The following is a 20894-nucleotide window of genomic DNA, read 5'->3' as shown; positions in this document are numbered from 1 at the left end:
TACACACACCTACACACACATCAACTAAACACACACACATCAACTAAACACACACACCTGCACACATATCTACTAAACACACATATCTACTAGACACCCACACATCTACTAAACACACACACACCTACACACACATCAACTAAACACACACACATCTACTAAACACACACACACCTACACACACATCAACTAAACACACACACATATCTACTAAACACACACACATCTACTAAACACACACACACACATCTACTAAACACACACACATCTACTAAACACACACACACACACATCTACTAAACACACACACATCTACTAAACACATACACATAACACAATATTGTCCATGAGTTTCTAGTGGATAGAGCATATGGTTCAAGAGAAAATAGCCTAATTAATGGGGGGGTGGGGGTGGGGGGGGGGCGTCTCATCACCAGATAATTAGACACGTGATAATCTGAAATACTCAAAAGGGCCACTAGATATTACCGACATTCTGGCAGTGTGTGGTGGGGGGGGGGGGGGTCCTCCGGTGGGTGGGTGGGTGGGTGAGTGGGTGGGAGAGGTAGGTAGCCTGTGGGTTATTGAGCGAAGTGATTGGAGTCAGAAGAGGCAGTGTGTGAAAGAGAGGTAGGATTGATTCTGGGCTTTAAATAAACGCACAGCTTCTCTACTCCAGCTGGGGCACTGTTCTCTGCCTGGCCCCCTGTCAGTCAACACAAAGTGTGTGTGTGCCTGCGTGGGAGAGTGTGTGTGCACGTACATCCTTGCGTGAGAGAGTGTGTTGGTACTGTTGAGTATTACACTTGGAGCCTGGCTGACAGTGTGTATCGTAAAGATTATACAGCCTGTCAGTCTCTCTGCTGTTGGACCTGCAGCCAGTGGAAAAGGCGTGGTCCCTATTGAAGCATGTCTGTGTGTGTCTCTCTCTGTGTGTGTGTGTGTGTGTCTCTGTGTGTGTCTCTGTGTGTCTTTGTGTGTCTGTGTGCGTCCGTCCGTCTGTGCATGTGTCTCTGTGTGTCTCTGTGTCTCTGTGTGTCTCTGTGTGTCTCTGTGTGTCTCTGTGTGTCTGTGTGCGTCCATCCGTCCGTGCGTCCGTCTGTGCGTGTGTCACTGTGTGTGTCTCTGTGTGTCTCTGTGTGTCTTTGTGTGTCTGTGTGTCTCTGTGTGTCTTTGTGTGTCTGTGTGTCTCTGTGTGGGTCCATCCGTCCGTGCGTCCGTCCGTGCGTGTGTCTCTGTGTGTCTCTGTGTGTCTTTGTGTGTCTGTGTGTCTCTGTGTGTCTCTGCGTGTCTCTGTGTGTCTTTGTGTCTCTGTGTCTCTGTACACCGTGTCTCTGTGCGTGTCTCTGTACACCGTGTCTCTGTGCGTGTCTCTGTACACCGTGTCTCTGTGCATGTCTCTGTGTCCGTCAGTCCGCATGTCTCTGTACCCCGTGTCTCTGTACACCGTGTCTCTGTACACCGTGTCTCTGTGCACCGTGTCTCTGTGCACTGTGTCTCTGTGCACCGTGTCTCTGTGCACTGTGTCTCTGTGCACCGTGTCTCAGTGCACCGTGTCTCTGTGCACCGTGTCTCTGTGCACTGTGTCTCTGTGCACCGTGTCTCAGTGCACCGTGTCTCTGTACACCGTTTCTCTGTACACCGTGTCTCTGTACCCCGTGTCTCTGTACACCGTGTCTCTGTGCACCGTGTCTCTGTACACCGTGTCTCTGTGCACCGTGTCTCTGTACCCCGTGTCTCTGTACACCGTGTCTCTGTGCACCGTGTCTCTGTACACCGTGTCTCTGTGCACCGTGTCTCTGTACACCGTGTCTCTGTACACCGTGTCTCTGTACACCGTGTCTCTGTACACTGTGTCTCTGGTGTGGAGTGGAGGACAGAGGTGCCTCTTAAAGAAGAAGTTACAGGTCTGTGAGAGCCAGAAATCTTGCTTGTTTGTAGTTGACCAAATACTTATTTTCCACCATAATTTGCAAATAAATTCATTAAAAATCCTACAATGTGATTTTCTGGATATTTTTCCCTCATTTTGTCTGTCATAGTGGAAGTGTACCTATGATGAAAATTACAGGCCTCTCTCATCTTTTTAAGTTGGAGAACAATTGGTGGCTGACTAAATACTTTTTTTACCCCACTGTATATATATATATATATATATATATATATATATATATATATATATATATATATCCAAACGTACCTCTATATATGAAGGCAAAAACAAGCCAGAAACAAAGCTATAGTGACAGGGCTAAAGCTTGGCAAATCAACAAGCTGCCTGTGACTGATTGAATAAGAACCTCAAACCATCACTGTGTGACTAACTTCTAAACAGAAGACAGTCCGCTGGAAGATAGTTCCAGTCTGTCTGTCCTTGGCCAGCCTCTGTGCTGCAGCTATCATGCTATAGATCAGAGCTGTACGCAGAGATATAAGCCTCTTTTAAGAGAGCCCTGAGCACAAAAACACTGTGTTCTAGAATAAACGACCATGGCACTGTCAGCCAATATACAGAGACAGGGGAAGAATGGAAAGGTAAAATTGAGCATTTCTGTTAAACTGCTTAACTTTATTTCCATCTCTATTTTTACATTTATATCTCTCCTCCATTTGCCTTGTGTTTGAAAAGCCTATCTGTTCCAATAAGCTTATTTGTTAGTGAGCCTCGCCGCTTCCCCCCCCCCTCTGGGGCAGAAATTGCTCTGTGTGTCCTCTTCAATAACCTTGTACAGCCTTTTGGGTTGGTGGGTGCGTGCGAGCGAGCGAACGTGTGGTTCACACCTCAATCTCTCCCTCTCTCACTATCCATCCTTCTCCATTCCCCTCTTCTCAACGTGTCCTGTTCTCTGTCTCTTGTTTTCTAACCTCGTCCCTTAACCCTCCTTACTCCCGTACCTCAGTATCTCCCTGAAACAACCATGGCTGCCGTTTTACAGGCTCCTAACCAATTGTGCTATTTTTGGCATTGTTTGTTACTTATTTTGTACATAATGTTTCTGCTACTGTCTCCTCATGACTGAAAAGTGCTTCTGGATATCAGAACAGTGATTACTCACCTCGAACTGGACAAAGATTGTTTCTTTAATGAGTCTGACGCGAAGGATATACTGCTGCTCCCGGACCAGTCCCAAATCCCCGTCATTCACATGAAGAGGAGACAGAGATACAGGGGGCGCAGATCCGGGTGCCTTGTGAGAATTAGTCGGCGAGTGGGTAACCCGCCTCCACCATCCATGCTATTGGCCAACATGCAATCACTGGAGAATAAACTGGATGAGCCCGTTCAAGACTGTCCTACCAACGGGACATAAAAAAAAAATGTAAGATCTTATGTTTCATCGAGTTGTGGCTGAACGACAACATGAATAATATACAGTGGGCAAGACAGAACAGCTGTCTCTCTGTTAAGATGAGGGGTGGTGGTCTGTGTCTATTTGTCAATAATAGCTGGTGCGCAATCTCTAATATTAAGGACGTCTCGAGGTTTTGTACCTCATGATAAGCTGTAGACCACACTATCTACCAAGAGAGTTTCCATCTGTATTTTTCCGTAGATTTCCATTTACCACCACAAACCGGTGCACTAAGACCCAACGACTCAACCTGTAGAAGCAAACAAAGAAGATGCTCATCCAGAAGTGGCGTGATCGGGAACTTTAATGCAGCTAAACTGAAAAACCTGTTTTCCTTCATTTCTACCAGCATGTCACATGTGCAACCAGAGTGTCAGCGTCGTGTGTATAGGTGGCAGGGAAGTCAGGCGCAGGAGAGTCAAAATGGAGTGTAATGCACAACAGGTAATGAATGGGATTGAAAACAGGTGTGTGGGAAGAAAAGACAAAACCAATGGAAAATGAAAAATGGATCAATGATGGCTAGAAGACCGGTGACGTCAACCACCGAGCACCGCCCGAACAAGGAGAGGCAACGACTTCGGCAGAAGTCGTGACACAGAGATAAACCCCTCTACACCACCTTTACTCCATTTGGCAAATCTCACCATATCTCTATCCTCCTGATTCCTCCTTTCAAGGAAAATCTAAAGCAGGAAGTACCAGTGACTCGCTCAATGCGGAAGTGATCAAATGACGCAGATGCTAAGCTACAGGACTGTTTTGCTAGCACAGACTGGAATGTGTTCTCAGATTCATTCAATGGCATTGAGGAGTTTTCCACCTCAGTCACCGGCTTCATCAATAAGTGCATTGATGACGCCGTCCCCACAGTGACCGTACGTACATACCCCAACCAGAACCCATGGATTACAGGCAACATCCGCACCGAGCTAAAGGCTAGAACTTCCGCTTTCAAACAGCTGGACACTAATCCGGACGCTTATAAGAAATCCTGCTATGCTCTCAGGCAAAGTGTCAAAACAGGACTAAAATTGAATCCTACTACGCCTGCTCTGACGCTCATCGGATGTGGCAGGGCTTGCAAACTATTGCGGACTGCAAAAGGAAAACCAGCCGTGAGCTGCCCAGTGACACGAGCCTGCCAGATGGGTTAATAAATGCCTTTTATGCTTGCTTCGAGGCAAGCAACACTGAAGCATACATGAGAGCACCAGCTGTTTCCGGACGAATGTGTGATCATGATCTCTGTAGCCGATGTGAGTAAGACCTTTTAAAAAGGTCATTGATTTAACTGGGTGTATTGATACACCATCCAAAGTGTAATTAATAACTTCACCATGCTCAAAGGAATATTCAATGTCTGCTTTTTTTATTTATTTTTTATTTCTACTCATCTACCAATAGGTGCCCTTCTTTGCAAGGCATTGGAAAACCTCCCAGATCTTTGGTTGAATCTGTGTTTGAAATTCACTGTGTGACTGAGGGACCTAACAGATAATTGTCTGTTTGGGGTATAGAGATGAGGAAGTCATTCAACAATCATGTTAAACACTAGTTTTGCAGTGAGTCCATGTCATTTATTATGTGACCTGTTAAAGCCATTTTTACTCCTGAACGTATGTAGGCTTGCCATAACGTATGTAGGCTTGCCATAACATATGTAGGCTTGCCATAACGTATGTAGGCTTGCCATAACATATGTAGGCTTGCCATAACATATGTAGGCTTTCCATAACGTATGTAGGCTTGCCATAACATATTTAGGCTTGCCATAACGTATGTAGGCTTGCCATAACATATTTAGGCTTGCCATAACATATGTAGGCTTGCCATAACGTATGTAGGCTTGCCATAACATATGTAGGCTTGCCATAACGTATGTAGGCTTGCCATAACATATGTAGGCTTGCCATAACGTATGTAGGCTTGCCATAACAACGGGGTTGAAGGCACTGTATTTCCAGCCTTCTAACAGTGGTGAATGGCAAAAGGCCTCTGTTACACAAAACACCACAAAGTGGAATGACATTTGGCCATTGTCATTAGTCCACTGCTGCCCGCTCGCATCTCGGTGTCTGCCACTCATCTGTGTCTTCGGAAAATGTCAGTGGTTCTCGTCAACCACATTGCATCATTTTCTTGACATTTAGTTTTAATTATTGTGATGTCATGTTTAACTGGTACAGCATACCCACACTATTTATTTTGCCGGGACGCCGAACCGGACCGTATCGGCTTATTTTTACCCCTGGTTTTTTGATCTCTCACATACAGAGGTGTTGATCTCTCACATACAGAGGTGTTGATCTCTCACATACAGTGGTGTTGATCTCTCACATACAGAGGTGTTGATCTCTCACATACAGAGGTGTTGATCTCTCACATACAGAGGTGTTGATCTCTCACATACAGAGGTGTTGATCTCTCACATACAGAGGTGTTGGTTTGTCACATACAGAGGTGTCGATCTCTCACATACAGAGGTGTTGATCTCTCACGTACAGAGGTGTTGATCTCTCACATACAGTGGTGTTGATTTGTCACATACAGAGGTTTTGATCTCTCACATACAGAGGTGTTGATCTCTCACATACAGAGGTGTTGATCACTCACATACAGAGGTGTTGATCTCTCACATACAGAGGTGTTGATTTAGTTATTACAGAGGTGTTGATTTGTCACATACAGAGGTGTTGGTTTTTGCTCCCGGCTCCATCCGTGAGCCCCTGTCCTATTAGGGAATGTTCAGGAGTTGCCTGACGCCCGAGTCTTTGCCGCTGTGACTCCAAACCAGCGGATGAGGTAAATGGACTCTCCTCTACCCGAACAGTGTTGTCTTCTCTCTGACTAGACGGGACTGGACTGGACAGACCTTGGAAGATGCTGCACTCCCTGATCAGTAACATGACTTTTCAGTACAGCGTCAGATAGATCCCCAGCAAGGTTGCTATCAATTCCATTTCAATTCCAGACAATTCAGGAAGTACACTGAAATTCCAATTTTCTTATGGAAATGTGGAATTGGAATTCAAATGAAATTGACCCCAAGCCTGACCTCCAGTGAGCAGCTCATTTTGACACCTGTTCACATCTTGAGATTATTTCTGATCTTTTGAGTTTAACAGAGGATCAGTATGGGGTGAGAGCTTAACAGAGGACAGGCACAATGCCAGAGGGTTACAGTGAGTAATGAGGAGGGAAGGGGAAGGGGGTGAGTAGGGGAGACTCTCATATTATTTATTAAGGTGATTTCAACCAGGTCCTTCTTTTTCTGTCCCTGTTTCCATGGATAGGAAAAGAGGCACTTGAAGTCAGGTTTTTAGTAGACACACTTTGCAGTGCAGGAGGAGAGAAAGGGAGGATTATGTGGGGATGTCTGTCTCAAATGTTGAAAATGCGCCGTAGGGCAGACATCTCGCCACACAGACAAAGCAGCCAGAGAAGAGTGCACCTGGGACGGCCTCATTGTGCTTTGTGAGTCATAGAGCTCTGTGAAGCTGAGCACAGGCAGCCTACTTATATACTGCATGGTCAGTCTCCATCTATTTACCTGAGGGAGAGAGAGAGGGAGGGAGAGAGAGAGAGGGAGGGAGAGAGGGAGAGAGGGAGAGAGAGAGAGAGAGAGAGAGAGAGAGAGAGAGAGAAAGGGTGTAAAGCATGAGAAATGGCTTGGAGGAAAGAAGAGGGAGAGGGAGAGAGGGAGGGTTAGCGAGAGAGGGAATCTGAAGAGTGTCAGACCTACAACTCTAAGCTGCTGTTTTCTCCATGCAGCAAATAGGCCTACAGTTTGTAGTATGTAGTCTTGTATTTGATGCAATTAATAATGCTTAGAACAGGGATTGTAATGTTTGTCTTACAGTATGTAAGACAAGCAGTGTGCTCCCTGACCTTTACCCCCTGACCCCTGTGCCTCAGGTATCTGGATCAAACCAACCCGAGCATCCAGGATGAGGGATAAGAGAGCGGATTTCTCAGCCGGATGTCTGGGAGGAAGGGTCATCGTTGCGGGGGGACTAGGTGAGCAAAACAAAACACCAATCAATTTAACCCGGTGTGGCAGTCACACCATGAAACGTCATCATTAGAATTTAATCTGAGGGTAAATGTTTCCTTGACTGCGTGATTGTAAGCAGTTTACATTTACAGCCCGGCTCAGTAGGATATAAAGCAGTGTTGAGACAGTGTGGGAATGCATTCTGTTCTCTCTGTCGTCATACACTTTTTGTGTCATTTAGTTATTTGATTGGTTCATTTGGGTCTCCATGTCACAGCTTAAAGAGACAGTGAATCAAGCTTAGAATCTGTCATAAGAACTGCTCCCTCTGTCTCTGTGAGGTAGGGAGGGAGGGAGGGAGGGAGGGATGGAGGCAGGGAGGGAGGCAGGGAGGGAGGGAGGGAGGGAGGGATGCAGGGAGGCAGGGAGGGAGGGAGTGAGGGAGGGAGGGAGGGAGGGAGGGAGGGAGGGAGGGAGGGAGGGAGGGAGGGAGGGAGGGAGGGAGGGAGGGAGGGAGGCAGGCAGGCAGGCAGGCAGGCAGGCAGGCAGGCAGGCAGGCAGGCAGGGAGGGAGGGAGGGAGGGAGGGAGGGAGGGAGGGAGGGAGGGAGGGAGGCAGGGAGGCAGGGATGCAGGGAGGCAGGGAGGGAGGGAGGGAGGGATGCAGGGAGGCAGGAAGGGAGGGAGGCAGGGAGGGAGGGAGGCAGGGAGGGAGGGATGGAGGCAGGGAGGGAGGGGGGCAGGGAAGAAGGGATGCAGGGAGGCAGGGATGGAGGGAGTCAGGCAGGGAGGGAGGGAGGGTCAGTCTTAACATGGGCCTTTTAATCCTAGAGGGATATTTTAGGATTCTGATTCACAGATGTTATATTTCCCTCCCTCTTAATTTTGTCAAAGGGCTGGTAAATGAGGGATCTGCCCTCCATTTAACAGCCAGCTGGGAGGATTGTCCCTGTCTTTTGAGGCTGAATAAGGCACCTATTTATTATTCATAGTGTCGGGTGGTTGAAAGCCAAAGGGATGTTTTTCAGGGTGACATTAGATTGTCATGCCATTCAGAAGCTAGCCTCGTCCTCGTCCTCCTACACTCTATCACTGTAGTGTCTCTTGCTGTGTCTCCCAAACATTTCTGACTATCTTTGCCCTTTCCCTCTCACTATCTCTTTTCTCACATTGTTCTCTTTCTGTTCCCTCTCAATGTCCGGCGGTCACTGTCACCCTCTCCCCTTCTCACTGATACAAGACAAATTGATATATGTATGGATAATGTGATTAAAAACTGATTTGAATGAACTCGGTAGAGATGGCAGTGTGTAGAGATGGCAGTGTGTATAGATGGTAGTGTGTAGAGATGGCAGTGTGTAGAGATGGCAGTGTGTAGAGATGGCAGTGTGTAGAGATGGCAGTGTGTAGAGATGGCAGTGTGTAGAGATGGCAGTGTGTAGAGATGGCAGTGTGTATAGATGGTAGTGTGTATAGATGGTAGTATGTATAGATGGTAGTGTGTATAGATGGCAGTGTGTAGAGATGGCAGTGTGTAGAGATGGCAGTGTGTAGAGATGGCAGTGTGTAGAGATGGTAGTGTGTAGAGATGGTAGTGTGTAGAGATGGCAGTGTGTAGAGATGGTAGTGTGTAGAGATGGCAGTGTGTAGAGATGGCAGTGTGTAGAGATGGCAGTGTGTAGAGATGGCAGTGTGTAGAGATGGCAGTGTGTATAGATGGTAGTGTGTAGAGATGGTAGTGTGTAGAGATGGTAGTGTGTAGAGATGGCAGTGTGTAGAGATGGCAGTGTGTAGAGATGGCAGTGTGTAGAGATGGCAGTGTGTAGAGATGGCAGTGTGTAGAGATGGTAGTGTGTAGAGATGGCAGTGTGTAGAGATGGCAGTGTGTAGAGATGGCAGTGTGTATAGATGGTAGTGTGTAGAGATGGCCGTGTGTAGAGATGGCAGTGTGTAGAGATGGCAGTGTATAGAGTGGTAGTCTGTGCAATTATGTGTACAGAACAGACTACATTACAATGTCACTCACGCACGCACGCAAACACACACACACACACGTGCACACGCACACACACACATACACACACACACTAAGTCTCCTAAGTCTCTCCCAAATCTCCAAAGGCTCCCCACAAATCCTAAAAAGTAATCTAAATTGAGGTAAATGGGAGGAGTGGCTAGGGCACCAGCTAAAATACCTACTAGGTTGTTGAGGCAAATCAAATTCTCTTTGTCCATTTGCCCCATAAAAAACATGTGGTCAAATCCAATTCAATAAAAACAACCCACTGGCAGAAAAAGGGAGACATACAGTAGGTATATGTAGGAGAGGGAGATGGGTTGTGGGTAGGTAGGTGTAGGAGAGGGAGCTGGGTTGTGGGTAGGTAGGTGTAGGAGAGGGAGATGGGTTGTGGGTAGGTAGGTGTAGGAGAGGGAGATGGGTTGTGGGTAGGTAGGTGTAGGAGAGGAAGATGGGTTTGGGTAGGTAGGGGTTGTAGGTTGTGGGTAGGTAGATGAAGGAGAGGGAGCTGGGTTGTGGGTAGGTAGGTAGGTGTAGGAGAGGGAGATGGGTTGTGGGTAGGTAGGTGTAGGAGAGGGAGCTGGGTTGTGGGTAGGTAGGTGTAGGAGAGGCAGCTGGGTTGTGGGTAGGTAGGTGTAGGAGAGGGAGCTGGGTTGTGGGTAGGTAGGTGTAGGAGAGGGAGATGGGTTGTGGGTAGGTAGGGGTTGTGGGTTGTGGGTAGGTAGGTGTAGGAGAGGGAGATGGGTTGTGGGTAGGTAGGTGTAGGAGAGGGAGCTGGGTTGTGGGTAGGTAGGTGTAGGAGAGGGAGCTGGGTTGTGGGTAGGTAGATGTAGGAGAGGCAGCTGGGTTGTGGGTAGGTAGGTAGGTGTAGGAGAGGGAGATGGGTTGTGGGTAGGTAGGTGTAGGAGAGGGAGATGGGTTGTGGGTAGGTAGATGTAGGAGAGGGAGCTGGGTTGTGGGTAGGTAGGTAGGTGTAGGAGAGGGAGCTGGGTTGTGGGTAGGTAGGTGTAGGAGAGGGAGATGGGTTGTGGGTAGGTAGGTGTAGGAGAGGGAGATGTGTTGTGGGTAGGTAGGTGTAGGAGAGGGAGCTGGGTTGTGGGTAGGTAGGTGTAGGAGAGGGAGCTGGGTTGTGGGTAGGTAGGTGTAGGAGAGGGAGATGGGTTGTGGGTAGGTAGGTGTAGGAGAGGGAGCTGGGTTGTGGGTAGGTAGGTGTAGGAGAGGGAGCTGGGTTGTGGGTAGGTAGATGTAGGAGAGGGAGCTGGGTTGTGGGTAGGTAGGTGTAGGAGAGGGAGCTGGGTTGTGGGTAGGTAGGTGTAGGAGAGGGAGATGGGTTGTGGGTAGGTAGATGTAGGAGAGGGAGCTGGGTTGTGGGTAGGTAGGTGTAGGAGAGGGAGCTGGGTTGTGGGTAGGTAGGTAGGTGTAGGAGAGGGAGCTGGGTTGTGGGTAGGTAGGTGTAGGAGAGGGAGATGGGTTGTGGGTAGGTAGGTGTAGGAGAGGGAGATGGGTTGTGGGTAGGTAGGTGTAGGAGAGGGAGCTGGGTTGTGGGTAGGTAGGTGTAGGAGAGGGAGCTGGGTTGTGGGTAGGTAGGTGTAGGAGAGGGAGATGGGTTGTTGGTAGGTAGGTGTAGGAGAGGGAGCTGGGTTGTGGGTAGGTAGGTGTAGGAGATGGAGCTGGGTTGTGGGTAGGTAGGTGTAGGAGAGGGAGCTGGGTTGTGGGTAGGTAGATGTAGGAGAGGGAGCTGGGTTGTGGGTAGGTAGGTGTAGGAGAGGGAGCTGGGTTGTGGGTAGGTAGGTGTAGGAGAGGGAGATGGGTTGTGGGTAGGTAGGTGTAGGAGAGGGAGCTGGGTTGTGGGTAGGTAGGTGTAGGAGAGGTAGCTGGGTTGTGGGTATGTAGGTGTAGGAGAGGGAGCTGGGTTGTGGGTTGATAAGCAGGTGACTAAGCATTGTTTAGCTGGGCTAGAAATCAAAGACCCGACGGGAAGCTTTGCGCGCCATGCGAAGGAGCGTTTTTTTGGTGCACGGCAGCACGCTGGAGCATGTTCCTGTGAACATTAAAAAGGAGCGGGTCTGAGCAGCGCCCTGATTGCCGTGAAAAGAGGACTCAGATCCTCCACTTTCTTCTCTCCAGAAATTATGAGAACAATAGCAACCCCCCGTCCATATCATCTGCAGCTCAGTGAGGGTCTCCATGGAAACCAGAACAACTTAGCAGCGGCTGGTAATGTCTAATGACAGGGATCCTGAGGCTAAAGGAGAGAAAACTGACTTTGACTGACCCTCTGAAAGATATGAAGAGGGGCGGACTGGGACCAGATATCGGCCCTGGTATTTCTAACACACCGGCCCATTTTTTTTTCTTGAGGCCCCCATTATTATCCAGATAATGATACGTTTTGCGCAAGAAACCCAAGTTAGTCAGACCTACTGGGCTAAAAATGGACCAGACCATCTGGCATTTGCCTGAAATGCCAGATGGCTAGTCCGCCCTTGGATTTGAGATAAATCAATGTGTGTGGTAGAGGGGGAGTACAGAATGTGTGATTTTTAGAGCTTTGTTTTTTAGTTAAGTTCAAGTTTAAATTATCTTTTACCCAGTCTATTTCTAGGTGTTTCTTACTGAGTACAGTAAACAGTACTCCCCCAGCCATCTGTATGGATGCAACATACTGCATTATTCCACCTGTTGCTCTGCGACTGACAGGTAGATCACATGACTACCCCAAACAGACAGACAGACTGACAGCTCCCCTGCTTAAGACAGCTTTCCCCTGGATCCCTAGTCTTAGACAAATGCCTGTCTTATCATTGTGTATATAACCTAACCTTTGTTTACAATACCACTTACATGCCTATCGTTACAGTATATGTTTTCAGTTTTAGTGTGTAATTCCGGAAGTGTTTTTTGTGTGTGTGTGTGCTCATGTGTGACAGACTGAAAGTGATTGACTGTGTTTCCACACTGCCAAAGGTAGTGTAATTGTGTTAGTTTAATCATGTGTGACTGACTAACAGACCAGTCAGAGTGATGGAGAAGCTGTGAGACCCAGTCACAGTAATGATGTGGCTGTTAGGGGCTCCCTACACACCTGCCCTTTTCTGCCCCTCTCTCACGCCCGGCTGTGACTAACACACCTGTGTTCTACCCCTCTCTCTTCAATGTTAGCTCAACTGTAAAGTCATCTATGTCACATTTTCATGTTAAGGAGAGATTACAGTGCATTTGGGAAACTATTCAGACCTCTTGACTTTTTCCACATTTTGTTACGTTACAGCCTTATTCTAAACTGGATGAAATAAAACATGTTCCTCATCAATCTACACACAATACCCCATAATGACATCACAATACCCCATAATGACATCACAATACCCCATAATGACATCACAATACCCCATAATGACATCACAATACCTCATAATGACAAAGTGAAAACAGGTTTTAAGAAATCTTTGCAACTTAATTAAAAATTCAAAACAAAAATGTACTTATTTACATAAGTATTCAGACCCTTTGCTATGAGACTCGAAATTGAGCTCAGGTGCATCCTCAGGTGCATTCGGACAAATCGGGGGAGAAGGGCCTTGGTCAGGTAGGTGACCAAGAACCCAATGGTCACTCTGACTGAGCTCAAAAGTTCCTCTGTGGAGATGGGAGAACCTTCCAGAAGGACAACCAACTCTGCAGCATTCCACCAATCAGACGAAAGCCACTCCTCAGTAAAAGGCAATTGACAACCCGCTTGGAGTTTGCCAAAAGGCACCTAAAGGACTCTCAGACCATGAGAAACAAGATTCTCTGGTCTGATGAAAACAAAATTGAACTCTTTGGCCTGAACGCCAAACGTCACGTCTGGAGAAAAGCACAGAGACCCTTGATGAAAACCTGCTCCAGAGCACTCAGGACCTCAGACTGGAGCGAAGGTTCACCTTCCAACAGGACAGGACACCGACCCTAAGCACACAGCCAAGACAACGCAGGAGTGGCTTCGGGACAAGTCTCCTGGGCAGGAGTTGCCCAGCCAGAGCCCGGACTTGAACCCGATCGAACATCTCTGGAGAGGCCTGAAAATAGCTGTGCAGCGACACTCTCCATACAACCTGACAGAGCTTGAGAGGATCTATCAAGAAGAATGGGAAAGCTCCCCAAATACAGGTGTGCCAAGCTTGTAGCGTCATATTCAAGAAGACTCGAGGCTGCAATCGCTGCCAAAGTGCTTCAACAAAGTTCTGAGTAAAGGGTCTGAATACCTATGTAAATGTGATATTTCCATGGTATTTTTTTAAATATATTTACAAAAATGTCTATAAACCTGTTTGCTTTGTCATTACGGGGTATTGTCGGTAGATTGAGGAGGAAAAATAATAATTAAATACATTTTAGAATAAGGCTGTACGTAACAAAATGTGTTAAAAGTCAAGGGGTCTGAATACTTTCCGAATGCCCTGTAGCTCTTTTTTTTCAGGGAAAAATTGTTATGTCCTAACCTTACGGGGGAAACAATGTATTAAATTGTGTGCGTATGTGTGTGTCCAGGAAACCAGCCGTCACCCCTGTCGTCAGTGGAGAGCTACAACCTTGTGAAGCGACGTTGGGAGTATGCTGCCCCGATGCCCAGCCCCCGCTGCTGCTGTGCCCCCCTGCAGACCCCCAACATGCTGTTCCTCATCGGTGGTGTGGCCCAGGGGCCCAGCAACGCCGTGGAGGCCCTCTGTCACAGAGAGACTGTGTGACACACACACATGCACAGAGACACACACTAACACGGCTACTACACACACTCAAAAGAAATACACAGGAAATGACTGTGGCGCTATTTGTGCATACACACCAGTACAAACACATTATTTGTGTACAGGTGAGGGACACACACACTCATACAGACTCGTATTTGACCTGGACACCTGTCACAAAGGAGTTGTTGAACAAATAACAACAACAACAAAAGCACCACACACAATACTCATTTGAACATGACAGCATTTTCAGGATAAAAGCAGGGTACTTTTCTGGAAATTAAAGGAATTTAGGGCCATATGTGTTTCACCACAGCATATCTATTTCACCACAGCATATCTGTTTCACCACAGCATATCTATTTCACCACAGCATATGTTTCACCACAGCATATGTGTTTCGCCACAGCATATCTATTTCACCACAGCATATCTGTTTCACCACAGCATATGTGTTTCACCACAGCATATCTGTTTCACCACAGCATATGTGTTTCACCACAGCATATCTATTTCACCACAGCATATCTGTTTCACCACAGCATATGTGTTTCACCACAGCATATCTGTTTCACCACAGCATATGTGTTTCACCACAGCATATCTATTTCACCACAGCATATCTGTTTCACCACAGCATATCTGTTTCACCACAGCATATCTGTTTCACCACAGCATATCTGTTTCACCACAGCATATGTGTTTCACCACAGCATATCTATTTCACCACAGCATATGTGTTTCACCACAGCATATCTATTTCACCACAGCATATGTGTTTCACCACAGCATATGTGTTTCACCACAGCATGTCTATTTCACCACAGCAGTGTCCGGTTGCCGTGGCTTGTTTACACTATTTCATTTAATCACCTTAAAAAAGTTGAGAGTTTAGGATACAACTTCGGAGTATGTGAGTGTGTGTGTTTTGGTCCCTGTTGTTAACGTTAATGTTAACGTTAATGTTATTAAAATCACAGACTCCTGAATACCACCTCTAGAATTGTCGGCCAATACGTGCACTGTGGCACCAGAGACTCAGAGTAGAGCTCTTTGACACAAAGCCACATTTCCCTGAAGCTTAAAGACTTGTTTTTGGAGAGAAAAAAATACATCATATTTTACATCAGAGTTTAGCAATGAAACTTCAGAGAATGAAACCATGTAAGAGTTGTTTTTAATGGGGAAAAGCAATAGCTCTTAACAGGAAGTCCTCCTGTACATATACCATGCTTATTCAACCTTTGACCTTTCAAGGAACTAACAGGAAATAGAGGGGACACCCAGGAGGGCAGTGGAAGGGGTTTTAGAGATAGTATTAGTGGACAGAGGGTGACGGTCACGTTAGATTGACCTCATAATACTGTATATTTTTAGTATGTATTTTATGAGGGTTTTCTTTCCTTGCGTCACCCCTGTTGAACCCCACATTCATTGGATCATGAGCTGGCTTTGACTCTGTCTGATTACAGCATCTCCTGATTCATGACTGATTATCTTTATCAACGTCTCCTGCTGGGTAGCTCTTCCATGTGCTACATTACAGGTTGGTTAGGAGGGCTGCAGGAGGCCGGTTAGGAGGGATGCAGGAGGCCGGTTAGGAGGGATGCATGGGGCAGGTTAGGAGGGATGCAGGAGGCCGGTTAGGAGGGATGCAGAAAGCAGGTTTGGAGGACTGCAGGAGGCCGGTTAGGAATACTGGCCCTGCTTAGGAGGACTACAGAGACCGTAATGAAACTCTCAACCATATTCATATTCTAGAGACTATTAAATAGCTTATGGTTTCATTCTAGCACATAGACCCACCCCCCCCCCCCCCACACTTACACTCCCACAACCACATACATATTTCTAGAAAAACGTTGTTGATGATGTCATTGAGATGTTCCCTTGGGGAGTGCAGTGTCTTTCTAAACACACTTTAGTGCCAGTTGATAGATGTATTTCTGGCTACGTGGGAAGTTGTGTTTCTGTATGCTCTAAGACTCATCACATGGATCTGGCTGGTTGGCAACAGCAATAGAGTGATGGATAGAATGCAAATATATGTACATACGGAACTGGATTCTCATCAGTGGAGAGAGACTGCTGTATTCGGTAACAGTCTGCAGGAGGAACCAGGGTCTCTTCGGCAGAACACTCTGGTTTCTAAGCTCTTGAGTACTGTTTAGAAAGAACTTGCACGAGAGAGAGAGAGAGAGAGAGAGAGAGAGAGAGCGAGAGAGAGACAGAGAGAGAGAGAATCATTTTTCAGATGTGCTCTGGCGCTGACATGACATATGACTCAACAGCGTAAACTGCAGTTGACTCTAGTTCTGTACTGTAATCCTACTGCTGTTGGCTTCATAAACAGTGTTGTAGATCATTCAGTACATTTACTTTTCCCATTTGCTTTCTTTATAGTAGAGATCCCTTCTAAACAGTCTATTAGACTCAGGTTTTATATACGATATGTCTCTCTGCCTTCTCTTCCTGGGATCAAAGATGCTGAATCCACACATGACATATTTCCATACTTACTTGCATTTGATGAATATAAATCATTTCAGAACTGTGTCTTATTTTTTTTTACCATCAAAGACTCTGTTTTTGTGCGGTTCACTGTGAACACCTGGTGTCGAGGCAACAGTCACTGTATCACACCCGCAAGTAGCATTACTGTGTAACAGTCAGTGAAGTATTGTTGCTTTTCCTTCCAAAATAAATTAGTATTTTAAATAATTTGTATTCTCTCTAAAAAAAAATCCCTGTTTGCTATATTTTGTATTTTTCCAGTTTGTTGTTTTAACACCACTGGGCTTCTACAGCTGTCTATTTGCATTGTGTGGGTTGAGCTGTACAAGGTCATGTTTGTAGTGGTGTTGCCCTGTCATGTTGACACTTGGTCTGTTCTCTCTATGATGCTGTGCTGTGATGTGTTTCCATGGTGCGTAACCAGGGTGATGGTGTTAGCTGATGATCTCTGACTGTAACCTGTGCGTCCCCAACTCCTGTCTCAACGAAGGGAGGCTATGCAGTATGTCTGAACATCACAGAGGGGTTCAGAAAGAAAGAAAGAAAGCTTGTCACAATTTTAATTATTTTTATATTAGGTTTACGTTTGAAGCAAGGAGGCCAGATAAGTTTGCTTTGGTCAAGATACACGTGTACACAAACACATGCACACTAATGATGTCACAGCTCATCCACATTTGGAGAAGGAGATTCCTATACATTGTAGAATATGAGTGAGTAGAGGAACACCTGTGCCAATACTTAGTCTGTCGCTGATCCTAAACCAATCAAGAGATATCTGAATCAAGAAGAATAGGCCACTCCCACACTGATCTGTGGTGTGTGGCAACATTCATGTTCTAACTAACAATCAGCAGGAAGTGTTTTATTCCTATAATATGAGGTGAGGTGATCAGTGGGAAGTGTTTTATTCCTATAATATGAGGTGAGGTGATCAGCAGGAAGTGTTTTATTCCTATAATATGAGGTGAGGTGATCAGTGGGAAGTGTTTTATTCCTATAATATGAGGTCAGGTGATCAGCAGGAAGTGTTTTATTCCTATAATATGAGGTCAGGTGATCAGCAGGAAGTGTTTTATTCCTATAATATGAGGTGAGCTGATCAGCAGGAAGTGTTTTATTCCTATAATATGAGGTCAGGTGATCAGCAGGAAGTGTTTTATTCCTGTAATATGAGGTCAGGTGATCAGTGGGAAGTGTTTTATTCCTATAATATGAGGTCAGGTGATCAGCAGGAAGTGTTTTATTCCTATAATATGAGGTGAGGTGATCATCAGCCCAAACAATGAGTCTGAGTAGTTATTGTCAAAAAAACAATTGGTTCCAAAAATATTTGAATTGGGCTGCATGTGTAAATGCAGCCCTAGAGACCGGATGAGGAGACAACTTTATTAGCGGACAATGTGCAGAGGAGAGCTTCAGGCATTTTGACAGAGCTCCGGTCTGACAGAGAGATGCCTGGATGGATTCCTGTAATTGTGTTTTGATTATGTTCTCTGGTCCAGTAAGACATTGTTACAGTAATGTGGTACAGGTACAGTGCCCAGGCTGAGTTGTGACTCTAGTACAGTAAGACATTGTTACAGTAATGTGGTACAGGTACAGTGCCCAGGCTGAGTTGTGACTCTAGTACAATAAGACATTGTTACAGTAATGTGGTACAGGTACAGTGCCCAGGCTGAGTTGTGACTCTAGTACAGTAAGACATTGTTACAGTAATGTGGTACAGGTACAGTGCCCAGGCTGAGTTGTGACTCTAGTACAGTAAGACATTGTTACAGTAATGTGGTACAGGTACAGTGCCCAGGCTGAGTTGTGACTCTAGTACAGTAAGACATTGTTACAGTAATGTGGTACAGGTACAGTGCCCAGGCTGAGTTGTGACTATAGTACAGTAAGACATTGTTACAGTAATGTGGTACAGGTACAGTACCCAGGCTGAGTTGTGACTCTAGTACAGTAGTTCAGTGCCTATAAATGTGAGGTAGTGCCTCGACCATGAATTCTTTAATAAACTATTTTGACGTGCTGTCTGATTGGATTGAGTATGTGTGGCATTATTTCTGTATTTTTCTCTTTCACATTAACAGCAGAGCAGGCAGCAACCAGAGGCCTCGTCTGCGCTGCAGTGTGTATTTCAATGTCTACTTAGCAGAGGTGTAACGAAATGTGAGAAAATGTCACCTCGTTCATTATAGATGAACCGGGCGGTAGAAGGTTTCTGCTCCTGTGGGGAGAATGGAAGTGGTGTGCCTTCACGATATATTGACTTTGAGGTATGACTTGCACGGTTCACTGGTTCTCAAAATTAGTTATTTCATTTTTTTACCATTTCATTGTAAATAGTATGTCATCTGCACTGAGTGTCATCATATTCAACAGAACGGTGTGTAGCGTAGAATTCCATGTACCACGGGACAACAAAGACTGGAATATGACAGAGAAGTATTTTATATTTCTACTGATGCACTCTGTTTACCAGGAGCTACTTATAAACATGGCTAATGTCCCCGTTTCTAGTTACAATGTTTCATAATTGTACATCACAATGTCAATGAATAAACGTTGTCTTTAATGTCGTGTCTCTTGGCCGTGAGCTTGATTGGGAGACTTCTATATAAAGTCAAGGGCCAATTAGCTGTCTCTGTAGGCAGATTTCTCCCTAGCCCTGAACTCTGAACTGTGGTTTGCTGAAAGGCAAAGTGTTCAGGTTCACCAACCAGAACCCAGGGAGAAGCAATGTTTGATGAGCTTGATTCACAAACCCCTACTGTGTCAATTTGAATATAAACCAGATACATATATTGAAATACATGGTAATCTCTTCTCATCTTGTGGCTTGTCCTGGCCTGTATATGTATTCATAGATGTTTCATTCCACAATAACAGCATCCTTGTCACGGCCGTTGAAAGAACTGGACCAAGGCGCGTGCATTCCACCGCATCACACGGTGCCTGACCAGTACGTTGCTCGCCACCGTAAGCACGGGGAGTAGGCTCAGGTCTCCAACCTGACTCACTCCCCGTGTGCCCCCCCCCCAAAAAATTGGGGGAGCAGCATTGCAGGCTTCCATGCTAGCCGAGTCCCTCCGTAACGCTGCCGCTCTGCTCTTGCTGCCTCCAGTTCCTCCCGTGGACGGAGATACTCCCCAGCCTGCCTCCAGGGTCCCTTACCGTCCAGGATCTCCTCCCATGTCCGGGAATCCTCTTTACCGCGCTGCTTGGTCCTTTGGTGGTGGGAAGTTCTGTCACGGCCGTTGAAAGAACTGGACCAAGGCGTAGCGTGGTGGGCGTACATTTTCCTTTTGTATTAGAAAGACGTGGAACAAAAACAATAAACAATCCAAAACAAACCGTGAAGCTAAAGGCTATGTGCCATAAACAAAGTCAACTTCCCACAAACACAGGTGGGAAAAAGGGCAGCCTAAGTATGGTTCTCTATCAGAAACAACAATAGACAGCTGCACCCTGATTGAGAACCATACCTGGCCAAAACATAGAAATACACAACATAGAACATAGAATGCCCACCCCAGCTCACGCCCTGACCAAACCAAAATAGAGACATATAAAAAGGGTCTCTAAGGTCAGGGCGTGACATTCCTTATCTAGGAATGTTTTGTGCTTCTTTTCCCAGTTCTGTTTTCTTGATAATGAATTTGTTCTTGTCAATGATTCATAGCGTACATAACATAAGTACATATGGGTTGGTTGTGTTTGGGACAGTACATTAGTTAAGTGTTGGTTGCTGCACTTTGGGGAATCGTTTGGTTCTTTGTGAAGCACACAGTAATAAACTACGACATCTCTAAGATGGTTTTATAGACAAACGCTTTATGTCATGATTGTAAATGAGGTCATTCAAATGTATTTGCATTTAGAGCTAAGATCAATATCCTGTCATACAAGGGTGACACTCTGGCCTGGTGATTGGGGAAATGGGTGGGGTGACACTGCTCTGCATTTCACTGATGTATAAAAAAATAAATAGCAAGGTTGTCTTTTGTTCTTGAAGATAATAACACAATCAGAACTCTGATATCTAGTTATGTCTGATTGGTAGAATCATTCATTAGATACATTAGGGGAGACAGTGTGTTAGTTACACCATTCGTTTCATCATTTATTTACCAACCAAACCTGATTAGAACACTAAGCCTGACAGGAGTAATTCTATAAAAGCCCCTGAACCATTGCCTGCACTAATTGATTTTGAGGGCGAAGCAATTCAAATGATGAACACTATTCGTACATGCACTGTAGTTAAACAAGAGGAAGCATT

At 45.9% G+C, this 20894-nt stretch overlaps 1 protein-coding gene across 1 annotated transcript in view; it reads left to right on the top strand.

The window, feature by feature from the left end:
* Positions 1-18648, top strand: part of LOC110491167 (kelch domain-containing protein 8B) — a 189518-nt gene extending 170870 nt beyond the window's left edge. Inside the window, exons 5-6 of the mRNA XM_036947644.2 lie at positions 7272-7373; positions 13899-18648. Coding sequence (XP_036803539.1) covers positions 7272-7373; positions 13899-14095 — 299 coding nt within the window. The 3' untranslated portion in view covers positions 14096-18648. The remainder of the gene's footprint in view (positions 1-7271; positions 7374-13898) is intronic.
* Positions 18649-20894: the final 2246 nt, after the last annotated feature.

This window comes from Oncorhynchus mykiss, chromosome 16 (genome assembly GCF_057628025.1).
Source record: "Oncorhynchus mykiss isolate SJ-2025 chromosome 16, ASM5762802v1, whole genome shotgun sequence".
In the NCBI taxonomy this organism is placed as follows: domain Eukaryota; kingdom Metazoa; phylum Chordata; class Actinopteri; order Salmoniformes; family Salmonidae; genus Oncorhynchus; species Oncorhynchus mykiss.
Note: the sequence above shows the minus strand (reverse complement) of the source record. Positions and strands in the feature narration are given on the sequence as shown.